A 23682-nucleotide genomic window follows, 5' to 3' on the forward strand; every position below is an offset into this window, starting at 1 on the left:
TGTTTTTCAGCTTCGTAATTCTCTGATTTCATAATTTTTTTCAGAGAACAAAGAAACAGAAACAAACAAACAAAAATCTGTTAACACAAGCATCACGCTACGGCTTTATATGCAACGGTATTAAAAGATAAAACTTAAAACACGATATACCTGCATGACACCTGGTAGAATGGATATCCCGGCAGAGGAACAGAGTTTGAAAATCCAGACTGACTCGACATTGCCTTCAGGTATTGTATCCACTTAAATTGCTTCTATATTCCATATGTTAATTCCTCACCAAAAAATATGTATATATGTATCCATCTATACTTTTGTTCAAAGCTAACTAAAAGGAAACCAAGTGCATATTTGAAGGTCTTGAAGATTCTGTCTGCATGTCAAACTGCTTCCTCAGTAGTGAAATTCCTAAAAGCCAACACCCTCATGACATCACATACTACAAAATCAGAAACGTGCAATTGTTTCAGTAAAGCAAGGACAGCCCGTCGCTTTTGAGTCGACATAAAATCCTGCGCCGCATTCTACTTGAAAACACAGTGCCTTTCAGGCTGGCGAAAGGCAGAGAGACCTGCTGTCTTCAACAGCAGCCCTGCGCTGGCAGGCAGCCAGCAACCAGCAGAACTTATTGCCAATGCCGCAAATCCCTCCTATCAGCTAATGAAGATCCAGACTGCAGGTGAAACACGATTTTAGCCCAGGACAAGAATTTCCTGGAAAATGCATGAGATCCATGACCTTGAACTCAGTGATAAAAATTTCTTCCAAAAATTTCAGTTAAATGTACAATGCATACTACTGCTCTATAAGCACCATCAGATTGCATTGCACGTCACAGTAGTATGAAAAATCATACTGAGTTTTCCCCTGCTAAAAAAGAATCCTCTTATGCTACACTCTCTACTATGGGAAAGCAGGAGGGAAGGACAGGAGGTTGACTCTTAAACCACACTATTTAAGCTACTGAATACAGAAATAAAATTATCTGCATGCAATTCCTGTAGTATTTTACTACAGCTTAAATCAAAGAAGTATCAAAAGCGCGATTTCTTTTGATATACAGTACGATGGTAAGTTACGTGAAAGCTTATTTGAGCATGCCTTCCTCGGGAGAGGAAAAGACAACTAAAAAGCAGGAAGACATGTGAGTATGATTATCTGCCTACGCCACTCTAAAGTAAAGAAGGTGTACAGTGCCCTCACATCAAGACTTGCTTAGTTTATGCAAAATATTAAATAAAACAGATTTTAAAATTATTTCGTTATCTGTGCTAGCTGCACCGGAAAACATTAAAATGCTTAATTTAATACCTCTACCCCATGACATACTATTTACTCTCGTATTGTTGTATTTTATCTCAGTATTGGAAACAGATTGAATCTGTTTCACTCGGTTTATCACAATCTCAGTCATTAGGAAAATGGTACAAAACTTTGTTGCTATTCTAGGTACCTTTTAAAGTCTGACTTAAAAGAATGGGAGCTTGTTCTTCTACCTTAAAAGTATCTTAAATTTAAAACTAAGTCTGATCTCAGTGAAATGCTTAGTTTCTTGTTCATATAACTCAACTGGTTTTAGAGTGTTTTAACAGCACTGCAATGTTTTACATTGCTTAACTAGTTTTTGTCAAGGTGCAAAAAAAGGGCAGTATATTTGTGAAAAATGATAACATTTCCAGCAGGGATAAAACAGTAGGCAAAAAAAGCCCAAAACAATCACATGCTACAGAATAGGGGCTTGGTCCTCAAAAATATGGGAATGCTTATTAATAAGCTCTGCACACTGTCACACAGAGTCAAGTAATTGACTGTTCCCACAACTTGGGGGAATCACAGGCCATTTTACACAATAAATGCAATGCACACTTGCACACAAAGTAACATGCAGATTCCATAGGTCACTGCACACAGGACCAATTTCTGAAGTCCTACAAAAATGCCAGGATAACACGAAGAGAGAACACTTTGCCCAGCGAAGTAATTCTTTTTTATTATTAGCCCAACTGATATGCCTGGAAAAACAAACAACCTTCTGGGCACATCATTTTGCAGAAGTTTTTATACCTCTCCTGGCTGTAAAGAGAAGGCTTGAAAAGGCAGTTCAAACACAAATGATGTTGTCGTATCAGCTGAATTTTTACAGACAGATTTGAAAAAGTAGCTTTTAGAAACACAGTCTCTCTCATGTCTAGTATGGAGCATTAATTCCAAAACCAACAACACTCAAAAACCACACAGGTAACAGCGGGCGAGAGGAAGAGAAAACTCTACCAGGCCCGTCCAAGTCACCTTTCCCTGCTGCCTCAGCAGGCATGTTAGGATAAGTCCTGTTAGGTTTCATCCCTACTGCCACAGCTGTTGAGGGTCATGCAGGTCATCCTGCTACACTGCTGTGGTTGGACCTGGTGAGTCATCTTGTGTGCATGTCCCTAAAGCACTTACATTTCTATGCTGTGTATTTACTTATTTTTTTATTTGGTGCCTCCTTGACACTGATAATCACAGCATTAACACATTTATGCAGTAATTCTCATCTCAGAATAGTTCTTCTTAGTCCCAACCAGGATTTAGGGTGTTTCCATTTGATTTGCCAGCTCAAAAGCATGTTAGTGTCAAGTCAGCAGATTACAGGCTTATAAACCAGGAGTCTTAGAGGCTGCCAATGGCTCGCCATGCCATTTTGCGAAAAATCACTTAGTCCCTTAATGCCTAGCTTATTCACATAGTAAGGAAAATACTCGCTGACAGCAAAGGAATTATGTGAGGTTAAATTATTTTTTTGTGTGTAATTAAGTATTGAAATCCTCTGATTAAAGATTTATGAAGGGATAAAACAGCTGTAGCATTTGACGGAAAAGATATGTGGGAATATTCAGAATAGAGCTTTCTTTTTGTCTCCTGCTCCTAGCTCTAACACAACAGAAGCGCTATTGCTCTGAAACTTCAATTTAAATACAAAAGCCATTTAAATTTTAAAATGTCGTGGAAACTACACCATTTTTAAATGTGCGGACTGTGTTACATAGCATTTAAAGATGGGAATAGGTGAGATGACGATAGGCAGACAAAAACTGAATTTAAGGTGATCTTTACAGAAGCAGAAACCTTCACTGGTAAGCATCACACCAGTTCAGTGATTTGGAAACGGGAAGGGAACCTGTGGCATAAGAAGGAGGAAGGAGGAAGAGAAAATCTGGTAAGGACCAAAGAGAAAGCCTCACACAATGGCACTCAATATTTACCGAGTGCCCCTTTTATTTCTTTCCACAAGCAGGCTTGATTACAGTACAGAACTACTTCTGGGATCCAGACCTACTTGCCAAACATCACCTCCAATAAAAGAGACAAGTGGGTTTCGTTCCAAGTGCAGTCATGTTTGTTTGAATTTTACTTCCGTGTTTTAGTGCCAACAAACTCACTTAAAAATAACCACATTAGTATTGTTTGGCATAGCATTCCATGTAGAACTTACTACTTTGCTGGAGCAAAACTAAACAAAGAAACTAAGTTTGAGGCACAAATACTGTGTGTGCCAGAATTTACAGTGACCTTAATGCTGAAGTAACTGAGCTGTTAGCCACTACAGCATTTAATTTGGCTAGTTGAAAAGGTATGCTATACTTAACCGATGTGTAACTGCACTTCAAAAAGCAGGGATAGGCTGAAAGACTGGAGAAGAGCAAACTGATGACCACTTTCAGGTATTTCAAACAAGTAGCATCCTTGGTAAACTAATGGAAAATTAGTTTAAACTAAAAAGGCAGACCAAAGGAGAAATAGAAATTAACCTCATTACTGGAAGCTAAATCAACCTCATCAAGTCTAGAAGTGAAAGCAGGCGCATTGCAGACAGTTACGTGATGATATATCAAAACACATATAAAATGTTTAGTATTCATAAAAATTGAATGAAGTGTCGCACAGAAATTATTGTAACAACAATACCATAAATCAGTAATTTACTCCCATATATAGTGTTATATTTGGTATTTTCCCTGCCTGCTAAGAAATATATCACAGACACTAAAATAGAAGGAGGAAAAATATTATAGGAAATGTAGGAAAAATCATTATGTGGAGTTTGAAAATAACAGTATTACTTACAGAGAAAATATTACAGATATTCAATATAATGAGCAGTACTTAGAAGACATAATGGAAAGTCTTTATTTCCTTTCCGTATGAAACACAAGAATAGAGAAGTATTCACCAACACTGAAGAATAATGGCAAATTTGAAACTGAAGGACACTATCACTGAAAACCTAAAACTCATCCAGAGTTAAAGACTAACTGGATATTCATATAGGGGAAAAACAAAAGCAAAAAAGAAAAAAAACAAACACAGAAGTGATAACAGAAAAGCACTGGAAGGAAAAAGGACTTGAAAAAAGCAGCAGAACTTGGGAGAAAACATCCATGCGAGAAAGCGTTACCTAACCTAGCTGCTGAAGGATGTCTTTCACTGTTTGCTGAGGCAGACTCGTGTGGGTTCAATGGTAAAGCATAAATGTCTGCTGCACTCCTAAACTTGTTGGTCAGACAACTGAACTAAGGTTATTTTTTTTCAGCCTAGTTTCCTAAGAAAACTGAAGTGATCACTGTCACATAAGCAGACACAGAATAAGCAGGTTAGCTGTTGTTTTCAGGTAGGTTACCTAATGAAAAATAAAGCGAGCAACCTCTGAAAGAAAACAGGCGGCGTACAAAGATGTTTGTATTCTGACTTCAATTAAACTGGGTTCTCCAGAGCAAAAAACGCCACATCTACTTTCTACCTTGCCTTCCAGTCTTTCCTAATACCTGGTTGCTCTGTTCACCTTTCAGAGGCTTTAATTCTCCGTCCCCTTTCCCCCTCCTGCTGTTAAAGCAGCTTCCTTGCCGTAGACACAGCACTATCCAGGTAGGCCTATTACAAGCTTGTTCAGCTTGGTAGCCCGTTTATCTAGCCTAGAGACAGCTGCCTCTTACCCATTCTCATCCTCCATCATCTTTACATAATTCCCAGTAAGATCTTTAAAAAGTAAACATCGCAAAGTACAAGCAACAGCTGATTAAACAACTTAGCATTGCACACTTCACAAAGACACTGAAGTTTCCCTACATTTTCTCCATATACTCCCTGTCCATACACTGTCATGTTCTGAAATACGTCTAGTGATGCTGAAACAAAACTTACAAAACTGGTAAGAGTGGTGGAACTCCATAAAGTAGAAATAATGAGGGCCTTGAAGTGAAAGTATCTGAAATTTAAGGAATTTATTTCCATTAAGGATTTGTCCTTCGAAGAACAGAGAAGTAACTGCAAGATATAGCAGTAGGTTTTATTTGAGGTACAGACACATTTCTGCATCCAGAGGCTTAATCTTAGAGATGTCACATAGGAAAGCAAACAATTCTGCTTCATTCCATGCTCCTCTTCAGAGCCACAGAAGTTACACGGAGACAGCAACAGCACCGGCTTAGAAGTAGTTGTCCTCTAGACAGACACCAGCTTCCATGTGTTCTGAACATCATTCCAGGAATCAGCCATTAAAAGTGTAAAATAGAAAGCTAAATACTACTGGACAAAATGTACTTTTAAACACATTGGATTTGGAAGAATTCCACAACGAATACTCTATTTGTTAGATTTTATAAAAATAGTAAGTCTGGATTGAGCCTTTCTGTCAGAGTCTGAAGCTAGATTTTAAAAATTCCTTCACCTGAAACAAAGCCTAGAATTTACTCCAAACATCTGAGAATTCATAGTGGAGTGATGTCTGCTTGCTACCTTAGTCCTTTCAGACATTCTTACTTGGATTAAAAAATAATATTTTTCATGCTTTTGTTCCAATCTGGAATAAAAAAAGCTAAAAAGTTATTAAAATCTCATCTAAACAAAATTATATCTTTAGCTCAAACATAAAACTGCTTTTAGCTACTTTACTACTAGACAGGCTGTAAAGATGCTCAAAAGTCCAACCCCAGGGCCCTGACTTGCAAGGCAATCTAAACAGCATTCCCCAAAAGCCATTCCAGCTACACGCAGTTACAGCACAGCTCCACCAACCTGACACATTCCAATTCTACATCAAGTAGAAAAATCACAGCTTAAGTACTAATCACACATTGTCATTAGTACTTGAAAGCACATCTTCCTGGCCTTTGTGCACAAACTGGAAGTGGCACACCTCCCTCTTCCTGGAAGTTGCCGCTCCCCATTTATAAGCAGCTTAAGGCTCCGTTCCTTCTACTGTCCTCCTGGTGCTCAAAAGACAGGATCCTTCTTCAGGCTTCACATATTAATACTGCCATCATCCCTCTACCGTAACGTCCCATGGCACCTAAAGACACCAGGTTTTAGCATGCTCTTCTGTAGCAGTGACCAACACAGAATGGCTGGAGGGCAGCAGCAACTTAGCCCAGTTCACAAAAGGCATCTCCTGGCAAAGCATCTGTTCAGGGAGTAAGCTAGGACGATGTTGTTCACTACAGTACCTCAAAGCAAAAGGAGGTATGCTGTTGTGTGTAAAACCTGCATCACTGAAGAGCCAAAACAGAAGCCCTCACATACAGAAACAATCACCACTTGTGCAACTCCTGTGCAATACTGTGTTTTACACTGCAACTACCCCATTCCTCAGGTATCACACCTTCCAAGATTTTTAAACAAAAAATAGAACTCAGTTTCTGCTTTCAGTTACAGCACTGAATGTAGAAGGCGGGATAAGCAACTAAGAATTGCAAGCAAAAACTAAAGCTCATAGACCAAAAAAAGCCATTTAGGGAGCCTGGAGCCATAATGGACAAATTTTATTTGACATAATTATTTCACTTATTCTGTATCTCAGGTAACTTCTACCACCAGAAGTTTCAACAGTCAGCCATGAATTCACAATGGCTGTCACTAGTATTGCGTGATAGCAAATATGCAAAGAAAGCATGCATTAGAATTGAGATTAATAAGCTACAATCTTGATTGAGATGTCAGATAACCAAGGCATGTTTCTTTACCGTTTAGCAAGCGTTCAGGCAGAAGACAAACAACTCTTTGTTGTGGCCAAAGGTTCTCAATTGATTCAGAAGCAACTGAACACAGTTGGCATCCTGCCTGTCAGAGAGATAACCCTGTCCTGTCGAACTAGAGCAGTGAATCTTCCTGCCTGAAAACCTAGAATCACAATGAAGTTGCTATGTAACCAGGCACCATGTTCCCAACCAGGCCATTCTGCCCTACAGCTGGCTAAATTAGTCCACAACAATTTGCAGAATGAGCAAGAAAAATTCTTGTCAACAATAAAACATCAGGATGTCTTCTAGGGCAGAAAAGGAATACCTGGGCTACAAATTAACCTATTGCAAGTCATGAAACCTCAGATATAAAGCCATTGGCTGTGACACAGACAAGAAGGAGGAAGTACCCTTCCTTATGACCTTGCCTTCCTCTCCAACTGCAATTCCAGCTGAAACAATCAGCAGCAAGTAACCTGCAATTGGAAACTAACTTCCAGGATTCACCTGATTGATACCAATGGTCAGAGGTACACGGATGTTAGTTTATCCGTACCTGTGCACATAAGCAGTCTGAACTATACATCTTTGAATTCTAACCTACATAAACTTTGGGAGATGATCTCATACTCAGGAAACGTTTCCCTCCCACACGAGGTTCACTCTGTATCACCCCCATGACCTTTACCAGGAAACAAAGTAAACATATCACCTGGCCACACAGTCAGAGCTATTACCAGCAATCCATCACCTGCCAGTAGACTGGAAGAGCAAGACTGCTGTTGCTGGAAAGCAAGAGGTTCCCAGGCCACAGCACCGGCTGCAGCAGCGAGCATCAATGACACAGTAGTTCAGCATTGGCCTGACACTGCCCTCACACTGGCTTTGGAAGGAGATGGCTAAAGGACTAAATACCTCTTTCCCTCAGCTTTACAGAGTACACAAATTATACGGGCTGACACCTGCACCACACTGAGAAAGCTGAAATCAGGTATACCAGCCTGCTGGAGAAAGGCCGCAGGATTCACATGGCTGAAACCTAGTGCATCAGGGCTGCAAGGCTGTGAATCCACCCCAGCATCACCACTGGCCAGAAAGGAGAGAATTCCAAAACAGATCAAGCAAAAACACCCTAAACCACAAAAAACTAAAGACGCCCAAACCAGAATCCCACCTAGTTCCTCATAAAAGAAAAACTTGACCTTATCTGTACAAGACTTTCCCAAACAGTTCCACGGAGCAAAGACTTTTAAGGCCTGGACCAGGTATTGACTATTTTCAAAGACCATTTGGGAGTGATCATTCCATTTTCTGCTTACTGCATTTGTAAACATAAGAGTATAAAACTTGCGTGTTGTAGAATCAGCAGGTATTCCGCTTTTCAGTTCAAAGAAAATCAGACAATCAAATTACATTCTCTCGCTGCATGAAATAATGCTGTATTCTTAAATCTGAAATAACTCTTCTAAACAAAAAAATAAAGCATTCATGAAGACATGACATTATTATATCAAAAAAAAAAAAAAAAAAAACACAGAGCCTGAAATGGGATTAAGCTACTTTATCCCACTTAGAAATTAATTATAGTGGATAGAAACAAATATTTATTGCCAAGTGACACGAAAATATTGAACAGAAAAATAACTAAAATGATTGAATAAAAAAAAAAATGTTGAGTCAGTCAAACTTTAAAGGAATAAAGTTTTGCTAAAAATCTAGTATTTCACTGAGTATGGGTGCATGTAAATTGGACTGAAGTGATTTAATAAAAACAGACGCTATAAACATATGTAGAAGCCAGAATGCTGATATTATAAGCAATTTTTTAAATTACTTTGAATTTAGAAGGCAGGTTCCTCTCCACCATGACACAAATAAATCTTAATTTACTCGAGCTACCAGAATGTAGTAAGTTTCTCTCTCCAATAGACACAATTCATTAATACAAACTGAACAGATGCCTATTTAATGGCATCCAAACTTCAGCTTGCTGACCCTTCATGAAGCTCACAGTATATAATATACATCTTGTAGGACTGCAAATAAGGAAGGCTGAGTCTGTTTTTGATCTTCAGGATAAATCAAAGTCTTCTACATAGGAGGACTGTCATACAGCGTCCTTTTAACTCAGACATTCTACATTAACATCCCTGATAAATTCTTATCTATAACAATAATCTATTCAAAATTCTTACTAGCAAATAAACTGTAACTACAATGTCTTGTAAACTGTGCAAATCACATATCAGATTACAGAAAAGCGTTACAATTAGAGGCAAATGAAACACTTTCATTTCACTTTAAAGTTGGCAATTTGTATAATTCAATGTGCCTCAAAAGAGTAAAAAGAAACTGTAGGGTGTACAAACTCCTGAGGTCAGGGTGATAAATGAAATCACTTCCAAAATAAGCTTTCCTAATTAAGGCTTCTAAACCAGAGCTGGCTTGCATTCAGTTAATATCACTGTTACAAGTAATGTGAAATATTCTTGATAAAATATTTTTAGTATCAACTCCAGCATATTAAGACCAGTTGAAGGTCATTATGAGGCTGAAAAAAAATAAAGTTCAGACACAGGAAAGATAACAAATTCATCCCTGAAACCACACAAAATATCTCGAGAACTCCATACTTAAATCAGTTCAAGATTAATTGTTTGTTTATAACTATCATCTTAATGTATTATAATCTCAGTATTAAAAAGAGAAACAACATATCCGTCAATTCTTGGATTACATCTACTGAATTCTACTTATTTATCCCCACAGGCCCAAGTGGACTATTAAAAACAGGGTGAGTGGTTTTTTGTTAAAAGGCAGAAACATTCTATACATAATTTCAATCAAGGTTATGTCATCCCAGCCTCCCTGAAGGAATATTTAATTTGCTTAATTAGACAGATGGTACTTTTTATTATACTTGTCTTTGTTGACTGCACTTAAAAAATTTAATTCGCATAGCAAAACTTTTTCATTTGCTAGGTCAATTCATGTGCCACTAAATGACAATTCAGCACTACAAACTAGAGAGAAATCTAACCCATTCTCGGAAATGTAAATATTTCATACTGGTCTTTTTAAACAGTCAACTTTTTAACTCTTGATTCTGTGTTGATGTAAGAACTTATTTTATTTCTTTAGTTTTGGCATAATCTTTGGTATGTCACTTTAATCTCAGAAAAAAAAACTATGCTACGGAATCCTTTATATTCTGCTACATTCTTGTGATTTCCAGTATCACACACCATCTTGAAATGGAAGAAATTAAACTTAACCATGAAATGATACAATATACAACACACATTTGAATCAGTCACACTATTAAGAACTGAACAGACTGCATAGAATGCTAAAAGAGCAATGAGATTTATGTAAACACAAAAGAATGAAATACCTAAAAGCACTAGGAATAGCAGTGTACAAGGTACCAGGGGACATATGCTTTTTAAGGGCATGGAATTCATTTCTATGCAAAACAGATGAGACAAGCAGGACATGCATTAAAATGTACTTACACACACAAATAAAAATCACTAATTATATTTTCATTAATCTTGTGAAGCCTGTGAAATGATTAATGTTTACAACACCTGACTAACCTCAAGTGCTTTGCCAAAGGAGAGGAGGGGTGTGTTGTTTGGGTTGGTTTTTTTTCCTCCCGCTAAGAACAACAAGAATAAAAATGCAAAGGACAGAAACTCAAACCTGGACAATAATACCTATGACTCGCCATTATAAGAAATAGCCAGCTATTTTCCAAGAGAAGGCATTAAGATTCACAAGAGAGCTTTTGATTGCTAGAGCAATTTCATTACTTCAGAAGGCATTACAAATACTTCCACACTTCATCCCTCATAATAAAAACTGTTTAAACACTTCTGAAATAATGCTAATATTTATTCTCTTTGATAAGAATTAATCATCAATTTGAAGGCAAAGTCCACAATGATCAAGAAACAATCCTACCCTTCTCATCAGGATCTTTCACAAACCTGTAATGTAAGTGCTTAGAGACCAGTATTAACAGTATATGCCAGGAATATCCAACATTCACTGCGCTAATTATTTAAGATAACAATACACAACTTCCAGGTAGGTATTCTATTCACAAAGCAAGCTTTGAAAAACGTGTCACTAAATAAACAATGCACGTTTAAAGTTACAGGATGGAAAACTCAAAACGGTTAGCAAGAGATCAGTACAAAATCCTTGTATTATCTCAGGCATTTAGTACATGAAACACAGGAAAAAATACAGGGTTTCAAATGAAACATTACAGTCTTTTTGCAAGCACTGAACATTGATACATACCTAAGATAATACTTTTTCATAGCACTGTTTACAGCCCATCACCTTCAGTCAGTCATTAACCGTTCTCATGATTAAGCCTGAAGCATTCATAAGCATTCAAAAGTGAAGCACAGTCATTAAAAAGGACCACGCTTGCCCTCTCCCCATTTGCTGAAAAAATCATTAACGCCTTCACTCCTCTCTTTCTGCCTAGGGAAAGAAAGAAAGGGGAGGGAAGAAGATTCGAGCAGAATACCGCCTACTTCATTGCCATCATTTCCTCCCAACAGGTCATGCACACATAGAAAAAGCACTAAAACTGGTCTCTAAATCGGTTTCAGAGCTTCAGACTGGCTTAAGCGAAACAGACCATAATTAGATCATTTTATGTAACTGATGCGAGTTTGAAATTTAATGTTAGTTGATTTTTACACCGATATTAAAAACACTTACTCCTGGAGATACCCTGGCATGACCACATCCACTTAGTGCCAACGTTCTTTCACGTGTTTCAAGATAAAGGCAATCAATTTAAATACCAAATATCAAAAAACTGTAATTACGATATCATATACCAGATAATTCCTAAAAACAGGAAATGGTGTTTTAACAGAGTTGCATTATTTTAATTAGCTCTCAACTTTAGTTCTTGGCCACACAGTTTCTGTGGCTGAGATGGCAGCAGCTTTGCGTTATTACCCTTGCAGACAATCACCTTCTGTGTTTCTTCCCATCTAGAACAAGTTAATAATCTTGTTATATAAAGCCAAATTAAACATAATCTTTCAAGAAAATACCCCTGCTCAGATTAATTACTCAAAGCAAAGCAGAAATGGTTATTTCAAGCATGATTTTAATGGAAGTTCTTATAAAATTGGAGCACTTTCAGAATGGGTGAATTAAATCTGTACATTTCTCCTCAGAGGTATAAATTAAAAATTTCTACAGTTTTGTGAGATATTAAATTTATTAAGAGAGCCTTGACATATTTCATGATTCCTATTTCAAAGTAACTAAATTGTCGGGAATTATTATGCTTTATTTTAAAACTACCTTCAAAATACTGCCTTATCACAAAATGACTTCCGGTACAACTGCTTCAAAAAGTTTAAAACTTTTCTGTAACAAAATTCCATACAAACCAATCAGAAAACTCACTGTAACTGTTCTTGGTAACGAAATTTTGTCTGAACAATATGCTGTGTTAAAACAATTATCTAATAACAATTATGCTAATTTAAGTAGGTCACACTGTTTCTATTAGATTTGCCTTAAAGCTCTTCCTAATAGATCTAGTTGCAAAAGAAGTGTTTGCCTTATTTTCTCTAAAAAGTTCTTCATTTAAAATTATATATTAAACTACTCACCATCTTTGAGAGACTCAAGACATTCCCTGACAGTTATATCAAAGTCCAGAAGATGTATTTTATATTAATTTTGTTATGCGGCAGATACACAGAGAAGCCTTTGTGAAAATACCATCATTTACAACTACCCAACTGAAATTCTTTCCGTATTAGCAAGGAGAAGGGGGCTGAAGGGGGGTGTTATTTATCACAAAGCTGCTATGACTTTCATTGTTGAAATGCTCTTTGCAGCTCCCGTGATCATTGCTGTTATCTGTATTTGTATTATGGCTGTGCTCAGAAGAGCAATGCACAAGGCATGACACAAAATTGAAAGAGGTTCTCTTTATAGCTTAAGCATACATCAGCTGTGTTTACATATACTATTCGTTTAAAAATAAAGATGTTTTGACTGAAATAAAATGCAATGCAAACAATAAAATGCTCTTTTAATTGGGGGATATAATTTTAAAAAAAAGATTAAAAAAATAAAATAAAAATCTGTAAAACTGCAAGCCTTGTGCTTCCTTTCCAGTTCACCAAACATACATGTGAGAAATTACTTTTTCCTAAGCTTTAATTTTACTCATCACCACAGGATCAAAAACTTCAAAGTTTGGAAATACTCCCATTACTCCTTATTTACCTTATAAATGAGATATGAAAATACATGCAAAGAAGTGGTTCTAGGAGTAAACACTATACAAGTACCTCCATTAAAACCTAACAGCAGATGAGATCTAGCAAGTAAGTGACAATCCATCATAACTCCACATTTGTTTTTGATTACTTTACATTTCATTGCAGGTGCTCACAAAGTCTGAAAAAAATTACACTGACCTCTGCTTACTACAAAATATTTTAAGCTGGAACCATAATATTAATTAGTCATCGGTAACTTGTTTTTGCTTTGAAACAATATTTACATAATGTTCCATCTGCAAACATGTCCCAGACAGTACTTCCTAGGGGTACATTACAACAAGAAACAAGCACATACAAGGTTTAAGGCAACATCAGAAAGAAGTTGTTGTATTTCAGCTGCATGGTGCCAACAAACTTTCACTCTTCAACCTTATACAAATGTAACAGTAATTATTCACCTAACCTGACACCAGTTCCCATATTGTTCACTCCCACAAACTACATGGGGCAGAAGGGGATGAATTCTTCCTGCAGTGTTACACGTAGCTGCTGAAATCACAGTGTCACATCCTTCTCTCATCACTCAGAATCAGCCATAAATGCCTTCTCCGCACTGAGCTACCAGTACACCCGTGTGTACTGGCTGCAAGGAGGTTTTTTGCCTATAGAAATTTTTAATCAACACATCTACTAAGTAACGTTTTATAGATTGTTCTGTCCAACTATGTTGGATATTTAAGCAACTTCTCTTCCCAGATTCTCCCAGTTCTCCCTATCACAACTTCAACATCCTGGTGAGTCACTCTTCTCTTTCCTGCTCCCTTTTCAAAGGGTCGTTGTGATCTCCCCAATACTTCAGCTGCTGTTTCTGTCCCTGACGCCTTCCAAATTTAGGAACTGTCTATAACATGAAATCTTCTTATCATATTCAGGCATTTGCAAACCAGACTTTTTTTTTTTTTTTTTTTTTAAACACAAGACTAAAAAATCCTGGCCATTCCTAATGGAATTACTTCTTCTCAACCTGTTTCAAGTTTTATTTTGGCTTTGTGGAAAATGCCAAGTTCCATATCTTTACCATGCATTCAAAAATCATAATTGTCTCACTACCAAGAAGTACACAACTTTTTACATGCAAATTTTAAATTCTAAAAGGGAATTGTTGATAAATACACTACAAAAAAATCACATGAAACAGGATCACCTCTATTGCCCCACCATTTAGATTCAACAAGCTAAAGGTCTCAAACTTACTTCATGATTATTCCATTATACCTAAACTGTTTCCTCACTTAATAAAGGAGCAATGGGAGACAGATTAGTCTTCATGCTAATGATGGAAAAGGAAATACCAAGCATAAAATGAGACAGAATTTTCAAATTTCCAAAGAGCTACTATAATAAGTTAATAGAAGGGAACCTTAAACTATGGGATCTGTGTTATCATGCCCTTTAAAGAGAAAAGAACAAGAACAAGCATAAGATGTCGGTGATGATTTGTGGACCTGTTCTCCAGTTTTGGTATGTCATCTAAAATGGAACAGACCCAGGGAAGTACCAATGTGCTAAACAGCTTTTCGGCATAGAGAAATACTGTGAAGCTGTGTGAACAGCTTTCATAAGGTTTAAGCTTTTGGCACAGAAAAAGTAATTTTGTAAGAATATCAAATTAAAATTATAATGGCTCTAGAAGTATTTAAAGACACAAAAAAACCTGCATTGGACTTCTCTAGACCAAGAAACCATTTCCCCTCATGCATGACATCCTTGGTACTAATAAAGAAATTACAGCTGGAATACCAGAGACTGTGTGAAACTACTACTCTCTAAGACCAAAGAAGATACTTGAAATTTTGATCTATTCCTGATTTAACATTCTAAAATGTCAAAGCCATTCCCAGTTTACCTGTGTTACACTAGATTAATTTTGCCATCTAAGATAGAGAAAAGCACTGCAATTCCATTTCAGAAGCTTCCAAGTGTTTGTTCAGCCTAAATGTACACCATAAACTTCACATCATAAATGATGTGTTAGTCTAGAAGATTTTTTTCTTCTGCATTGTGGGCTACAAACAGTACAATAAGGATCTAGAAGACTACAGAAGATGACCTGTTGATTTTAATTTAAAATGTCAGAAGATAGGTATATCACAGGCTGTATTTCTTTAAAAAAAATAAGTCTTCAACAGAGGAGAAACCTGAACACCAGACCTACCCAGATTCACTTTTACACTTCACCTTATTTCTAAATGCTTGTGCTAGAAAGATTTTTGAAGATTTATTATTTAACTAAGTTAATTATCCAAAATATGCTATTAATTCTGTAGGCATAATCAAGGAAATTTAAAAGGAGCTTCAACAGTCTTAACTTAGAATTGTTTAAATGATGAACAAGTACCACACTGTAGAAGCAGCTACTTGTAGTAAAATTTCCTCATGATGGCAGCATAAACCATTCTGATGAAGTGCTAAATCACAATACACATTCCTACTCATACAAAACAGTGAGTTCTGAACTGCTCTAGAAACACTGTTCACTACTTTCAATTTTCTTCCTCTTCACATTGCCATTTCTACACTACTTTGCAGTCTTATTTAGTCCCCACAATTCCACAGGAGTATTATTCTACTTGACATATAATTTATCAAGAAAGAAGAGGTACCACTCTACAGACACTCTACGGTACCACTCTATTTTGACAAGTGATAGATAATTTTATGCATCTACCCTATACGCTCCATTAGATTTTGTATCATTTGTATATTCTACTTTAAAAAGTCTACGACAACTGCACAATCTACACATTTGCATGAGTCACTAAGTTGAGGCTTCAATCAAGATCTATGAAGTTCTTCTAAAGAATGATCTTCCATCAAGTTCTGTGTGCTTTCAATGTTTCTGCATTACAAAGAGGACAATACCATGACTTCGAAGATCCTATTATTTTATTGGAAGTAGCAGTCATTCCAAAACTGGCTGGAAGGATTCTGAAAATCTTGCATTTTATCTTACTGACCTTTCACCGAATACAAATTACAAAGATTTATAGACACTTGTATACTTTTATAAGATATGAAATTCATTAAGTTCAAAATATGCATAGATTTCCACTTATAAATAGATTATATCAATTAAATCTGTGTTGATTAAGAATAGATTTGAGATTAAGATGATCACCACGCTTGGAAAGACTTTGTTTAAAGGCTATTACCAGCGCAATTCACTCTTTTCAGACTATGCTGCAAGCGAGGCATTGCTGAGGCTACTGCCTCCAAATGTTCATCACCTCACACTTCAAAAGGTCAGCCAGTGTCCCCCTCAGATCATAGAATTACAGAATCATTTAGGTTGGAAAAGACCCTTGGGATCATCAAGTCCAACCATCAACCCCACTCTACAAAGTTCTCCCTTACACCATATCCCTTAACACCACATCTAAACGAGTCTTAAACATGTCCAGGGATGGTGACTCCACCACCTCCCTGGGCAGCCTATTCCAGTGTCTAACCACTCTTTCTGTGAAGAATTTTTTCCTAATGTCCAGCCTAAACCTACCCTGTTGCAGCTTGAAACCATTCCCTCTTGCTCTATCACTAATTACCTGTGAGAAGAGACCAGCACCAATCTCTCTACAATGTCCTTTCAAGTAGCTGTAGAGAGTGATGAGGTCTTGCCTCAGCCTCCTCTTCCTCACACTAAACAGTCACAGCTCCTTCAATAGCTCCTTGTAAGATTTATTCTCCAGGCCCTTCACCAGCTTCGTTGCCCTCCTCTGCACTCGATCCAGCACCTTGATATCTCGCTCGTATTGAGGTGCCCAGAACTGGACACAGTACTCAAGGTGTGGCCTCACCAGTGCTGAGTACAGGGGGACAATCACCTCCCTACTTCTGCTGGTCACACTATTTCTAATACAAGCCAGGATGGCATTGGCTTTCTTGGCCACCTGGGCACACTTCCTCACCACTGTAACTGTACAGACAGTTGTTCCTTAACCCAGTTCTACCAAAATAATCTTAGTTTTTGAAAACCATGCAGTAGACCAGATTGTCGAGACACCAGGTTAGGAAGAGTTATGCCAGCTGATCCAAGGGGACAGTAAACTGGGAGAAAAGACAGACAAGTAATGAGTGAACACCTCAATCTCCCACTCCGTTATAAGTTCCTATCTGTTTCCAGCCTTTAGAAGTGCACTAAGCCCTGACTCGTTTCTCTTTTAGAACACCTACACAGAATTTAAACTTCAGAAGTGCATCTTTATTTTTTCATCTCCATGTTACTGATGAGCTGTGCTTAAATATACCTGAGAACCTTACCAATTTGTAGTTTTACACCACCCCCAATTAATCACCAACTGCTTAAAGGAAGCAATCTTGAGGCTCCATCAAACTGAAGATAAACTGCCACTCACCCTATTTCTAGATGTTAATAAAGACTGAAAGAACAAACATTCAGAAGGAAAGGAAAAAGAAAAAAAATAATCAGTCTGGTTTAGATAAAATCAAAGCTAGAAGAAACACAAATGAAAATTTAATTTGTGACCCATGAAACACAGAATGAGTGTATTCGTTCTAGAAGCTGAAGCCGCAGCACATGTTGCCATACTACAGCCTGCACAACTTGGTAGTTCACGTGACTTGGCATTCCTGGACAGAGCAAACAAACATGCCTGCACTCAGGTGTAACAGCCAAAAGCAGAAGTGACGGGTGTTTTGGCTGTAGTCAAGCTTTTCCTTAATTATCTTTTTTCACATCTTAGCAGTTTTATCTCCACTATGGTAAGGAGGGTGGTTAACACCAATTTTCTCGAATCCGACTCAGACTACATTGACTGAAAAGATGGAACGTATTTTAATTTGAGGGTTTACAATAAGATTAAAACAAACCAGCAGTATCTTAGTTTTTAAGCAATATACTCACTGCATAGCAAACAGACATCTACTACATGAAAGACAAAGTAGCTTTATAATGAAAGCCCATCTCTCAAACATTTATGGTTTCTAACAGAATTGTTATTCTTCCAGAAACGTCCCATTTTCTTCTCCATATGCTCTTACAGTACAGCTATTTTGGCCAAGAGAGAAGCAGAGATTTACCATGTTTCCTCTGCTAACAGGATTTCTCAAATGAGCAACAAAGCTTGGGAACAGCTGGAGCTTCAGACGAGGATTGCCTCATTACCAGTAGCAATAAGCAGAATAGATCAAGCAGAGGAAAAAGCCAAGTTCTCCATCTGAAAGAACAGTTACTAGGTTTAGAAGTCACAGCCTAAAATCAAGATTCTGCTGCTGGTATGTCCATTTGTGTGCATTATTATACAACAAAACAATGCAATAACAGGAGTCCTATATGAATTTACAGCTTTTTGATTCTTTAAGTGCTGTTAGTTTAATTCAAGAAACATTATGAGGTCAATTGAGTTATGTGAAAGAACTACCCAGATGTAATTAGAAACCACAACTTCTACCATTTTCAGCAAGGCACTTCTTCAAACATATAATGAAATATTCATGGCGATATTGTAACAGAATAGCCTACAACCAACTTAAAAGATGCAAAAGGAATTGCATGACAGCCTATCAATTTAAAAAACAAACATAAATCAAATAAAAAGGTGTATTTGTCAAGACAAACTTTCACTCCCAAATTATTTTTTCCTCTAGTCTCGCTTCTCATTGTTAGAGACTACCAAAAAATACTAATTTTTATAGAGATATAACTATGCAATAAATATACAATGAAGAAATTTTTTTCAATTATCAGACAAAAGGTTTCATATGAAGGAAATAATTAGTCGAACACAAGTTAAAAACAAAACAAAACAAAACCTGAAGTTTTTAAAAGCACGAGAAATGGAATACTCAAAATTAGATCCAAAGCATGACCTAACAACTGAAAGGACAGAAACGCAAAGATAATGCATAATATATGTCCTGCAGTAAACTGATCAGTAAGCAGAGAGTACCCTAGCATGAGACACCACTGTAACATGGCAGTAAAAAAGACAAAATTCAATGCTAGGATACATCATGACGGATATTTCCAGAAGAGACAAGGAAATATTTTAAGCAGCCTTTAACTGTAAGTGTTTCAGCAAAACTTTATCAAGAATATTATGCATCATTCTAGATAATCCAGATTTAGAAAACATCAAATACACGTATGTAAAAAGAAGGACTTTCTGTATCTGGGGAAGAGATCAGGACACATCAAGTACTCTGTCATTTGCAACAAGCTAGGACACATCTACTTTGTAAAACGTGGCACAAGGCAGAGAAACTTGAGCTAAAGCAAGCCAAGCTAGTGTCTGAACCAGACTGACTGACGATGGAACCCTATGAGACATCTGATAGCTCAGGCACATCATCATGCAGACATGACTACACTGCTTTTGGCTGAAAACTAATGTCTGTAACTTGCACTGTGCTACACAGGTATATGAGCTGGGCCTCGGGTTCAATCCACTGCACAGTGTAGACATGCATTAACATGTAGCTTATTCAACCCTTTATTTTGTAGGGTGTAGGACTGGTCTGTTTAAAAACAAACAAACCAAACAGCAATACAAATACCAGAGAAGGGAAAGCTGCCTTCATCAAAAAACATTAATGGCAGGAGACCAACAGATACCAAATTGCCACTAGTCAATACAAGTCAGAACTTAAAACAGAGTTCCCAATATGTCTTTATTCTTAACACAATCTGGTAGGTACAGGAAAATGAAGAAAAAACAAACAAACAAACATTATAAAAAAATAGATGCAAATTAATCAGTCCACGAGATCATTTAAATGAAGTGGTGAAAATTAAAAGACATGACTGAGTCAATACCTGCTTGCAGACACCTGCCTATTGTTTGCAAAAATTAGAAATAAAAGTTAATTCATATGTTTACTAGAATTTCATAACACTGCTCATGCAAAGAATTCATGCTTGTTTGTAAATATCAATCAATATTTTGGATTCTACTATATCTCTGAAGCCTTGAAACTTCTCCAATTGTGCAAACACCTACTTGTGATCTTCAAAACTTCTGAATCAAGAATATTCAAAAGAAGTCTTTGATCTGCAGCATACTAGAAGTTAATCTGTTATGAGTTCACCATGCTAAGCTACTATGCAAACTAAGGTTTAACTCTACTTTTTTTTTTCCCCTTTTTTCTTAAACTTCCCTTTAAATCAGCAGTAAGCGGAAGCTAACAAGCATTAATGTAGAGCACAGGTCAGTAAATTCTTAAAACTTCAAGTCACGTTTCAGATGAGGAAAAAAATATAGTTTTCCCATGTCACGAAAGTATTAGATTATGTAATACTTAAAAACTCCTTATATTCTGAAAACAATTATGTTATGTCCACAATAGTCTACTTACACACATAAGGTTTTGTTCCACTACTTCAAAATTCCCACAAAGCTCTATTTGGGCAATGCATGTTTCTTGGGTCAAGAGAGTTCAATAACATACACAAAGTTATCTAGTAAAAACTCAGCAAGCACTAACCATCTTCCCTCTGTGGTCTCTTCAGTCCAGCAAAGGAATCTGACCTGAATTCTTGCCTCCAGCAATCCGGTTCCAGCAATGGTACTGGAATCTTCTCCTTCCTCCCCTTCAATCATGTGAATTACAAGGGCATCAGAAGTTGGGTATTTTCTTCTTGCTGGCAAAGTAGGGCCTCAGCTACCATACACCATTTCATTAAGAATATACCTTCATTTGATATGAGCCTAAGTCCAGAATGTCAGGAATCACAGCTTCCTCCGGAATCATTAGATTACCCCAAAAGTATAAAAACCATTTTGCTGCAGTTCAACCCACACTGCCAGGATACCTGATCCGCTGAGAAAGGGATGTTAAAAGCTTCAAACGATCAAACTAAATCTAGAGAAAGGAAGAAATCACCATACAATCAGAGAATCATAGAATGGTTCAGGTTCAAAGGGACCTTAAAGATCATCTAGTCCCAACCCCCCTGCCCTGGGCAGGGACAAAGCCCCATCCAGCCTGGTCTTGAACACTTCCAGGGATGGGGCCTCAACAACTTCCCTGGGCAATCTGTTCCAGTGCTTCACCACTCTCATAGTGAAAATTTTTTTCCTGATACCTATTCAATTTAAAACCACTGCTCCCCACTGCCCGTGAATCTCTTTCTCGCCCTTTAGTTTGACCAGCAGGTCTTGACTTAGCCATGCTGGTCTCTTGCCCTCCTTTCCCGATTTCTTACACCTGGGGATCAAGAGCTCTTACGCTCTATGGAAAGTGTCCTTAAAGATCTGCCAGCTCTGTTCTGCTCCCTTGTCCTTAAGGGCAGTTTCCCAGGAGGTCCTATTGACTATCTCCTTGAAGAACTAGAAGTTTGCTTTCCTAAAATTCAGGGTCCTGACTTTACTCTTCCCTGACCCATACCCCTCAGGGCTGCAAACTCCACCAGTGCATGATCACTACAGCCCAAGCTGCCTCCAATCTTGATGTTGCCAATTAGCTCACTTGCATCAGTGACCATCAGGTCTAGTATTGCCTCTCCTCTGGGGGTGGCTGTCTATTACCTGGCTTAAGAAGTTATATTCGATGCACTCGAGGAGTCTCCTGGATTGCCTATAGCTCACCAGCAGACATCGGGACGGTTGAAGTCCCCCAGAAGGACAAGAGGATCCCTCAAAAGCCCTGCTTTATCCATAAAAGGGCAACTAGCAATACCCAAAATCTTGTCCCATACTACTCTGAGGAAGACTTCGGTGTGTACAAGCCTTACCCTTTCCCAGTGAACAATCACAGAGACATAGAAAAGCCTAGACTGGAAGGGATTTCAGGCAATCATCTGGTCCAACCTTGTGCTGAAAGCAAAACCTTAGATTGGATGATCCAGAGTCGTCCAAACTGAGTCTTGAATACTTCCAGCAAGGAAGATTCCACGCCTCTTCTAGGCAACCTACTCCAATGTTTAATTGTTCTCACAGTGAAGAATTACCTTTCCTGTCTGATCAAGGATGATGGGGAAGGCTCGTGAACGCTATACTTCAATGGTAGACAGCAGTGCTTATACAGCCCCTTCAAGCCCCAAAGCACCTAAGCACAACACCTAACATGCACAGGTTTTTCTCACGTGTGCATGTCAAAAGTGGGGGGAGAACGAGGATAGATTTGCAAAGCTCTTACCTATGCTATAAATAAATGAAACATTAATATAGTTTTAACCAATCCAATGTAAGTACCAGACTTGGCCTTAGAACAGCTGACAAAAACAATCCCACTAGAATATATTTGGCTAAGAGGCACTTGCTCATTAGCACTTCAGCAAGAAGAGTAATATACAGTGGCATTAGTCAGGGAGATACACATTTCCAGTATTTTGGGCCAGCCTTGCCTTTAATCAAACTAAAAGGTTTCTGCAGGCAGTTAAGAGCTGCCATTTGCAAACTGAGGTGATATTTAGCGTATTTATTAAGACCACAACTCCTGCAATCATGTAATAACTTAAGAATGCCTGATTTCATCTTATAAAGATGTTCCTAATATTCATAGTTTAAAAGAGAAAAAATATGCCCTGAAGAGGCTCAGGAAGCAGATATAAATACGTGGGTATAAAGAGTAAGAGCCCAGTAAATTTAGAAATCATTAAGCAATTCCACATGAGAAGTATAGATTCTAGGCATTCTGCTGTACTCCATGCATAAATTATAATACAGTCCACAAATATGCTATTTTAAAAATCCTCTTTTTTGCATTTTACTCAGAAGATTTTCATAACTCTTAAACCCTAAACATTTCCTTTGTGCATTTTTTTACCTTCCCCTCAACAAAAATTCAAAATTTGACCTCGTAGAGACTTTAGCTCAAAATGAATTTAAATAAAATAAGAACAAGTGAAATTCTTTGGCTTTGCTGTTTCTCAACTGCCCCATCTAGCCTCCATTTCCATTCCTTTAATTTACTATATATCCTTATAAAAATAAGCAAGCCATCTAAACTGTAGACATAAGCAGTGCAACAACTTCCACTGAAGTTCTATATAGCTTATAAAGAGACACTTAACAGCACATCTATAAAAAGACCTGATCTGGTTGCTGCCATAAAAAAAAGTTTCATGCAACTAGAATGAACAGGCAAAGGCTATTTGGTGATTTTCTCACAAAGCTGTCACAGTCCTTCACAATGAATATCAAAACGCACACACATAAACCTAACCAGTTGAGCAAAGCACAATAAACTCTTGAAGAAGAATTAGAGCAAGACAATCACAGATGCTTGCACCAGCATTTCTAACTTGAGTGTAACTTGGCTTGAAGTTTTGCTATAGCATCGCTGACAGTAACAGAGTTCTTCTGTAACAGTGATTTGATTGAGAAAAAAACAAAAGTTTTTTGAAAGCTTTAATATTTACTTGCAAATAATTAAGCTCGTACACAGAAAAG

The 23682-nt window shown here is 37.5% G+C and overlaps 1 protein-coding gene across 10 annotated transcripts in view; it reads right to left on the reverse strand.

Annotated features, from left to right (window-relative positions):
- PLEKHA7 (pleckstrin homology domain containing A7) overlaps window positions 1-23682 on the reverse strand; it is a 167845-nt gene that overhangs the window by 108874 nt on the left and 35289 nt on the right. For 2 of the 10 annotated variants that reach the window (XM_054198368.1, XM_054198367.1), the window contains exon 1: window positions 12650-16759. The exons of 5 other annotated variants lie outside the window; for them this stretch is intronic. Coding sequence is in view for 3 of the 5 variants with exons in the window: in XM_054198364.1 (XP_054054339.1) it covers window positions 151-221 (71 nt within the window). In the remaining 2 variants the exon portion in view is untranslated. 3 more of the 10 variants (XM_054198365.1, XM_054198366.1, XM_054198364.1) reach the window with 3 other exon arrangements.

The sequence above is a fragment of the Rissa tridactyla genome, chromosome 4 (assembly GCF_028500815.1).
Source record: "Rissa tridactyla isolate bRisTri1 chromosome 4, bRisTri1.patW.cur.20221130, whole genome shotgun sequence".
NCBI lineage: Eukaryota > Metazoa > Chordata > Aves > Charadriiformes > Laridae > Rissa > Rissa tridactyla.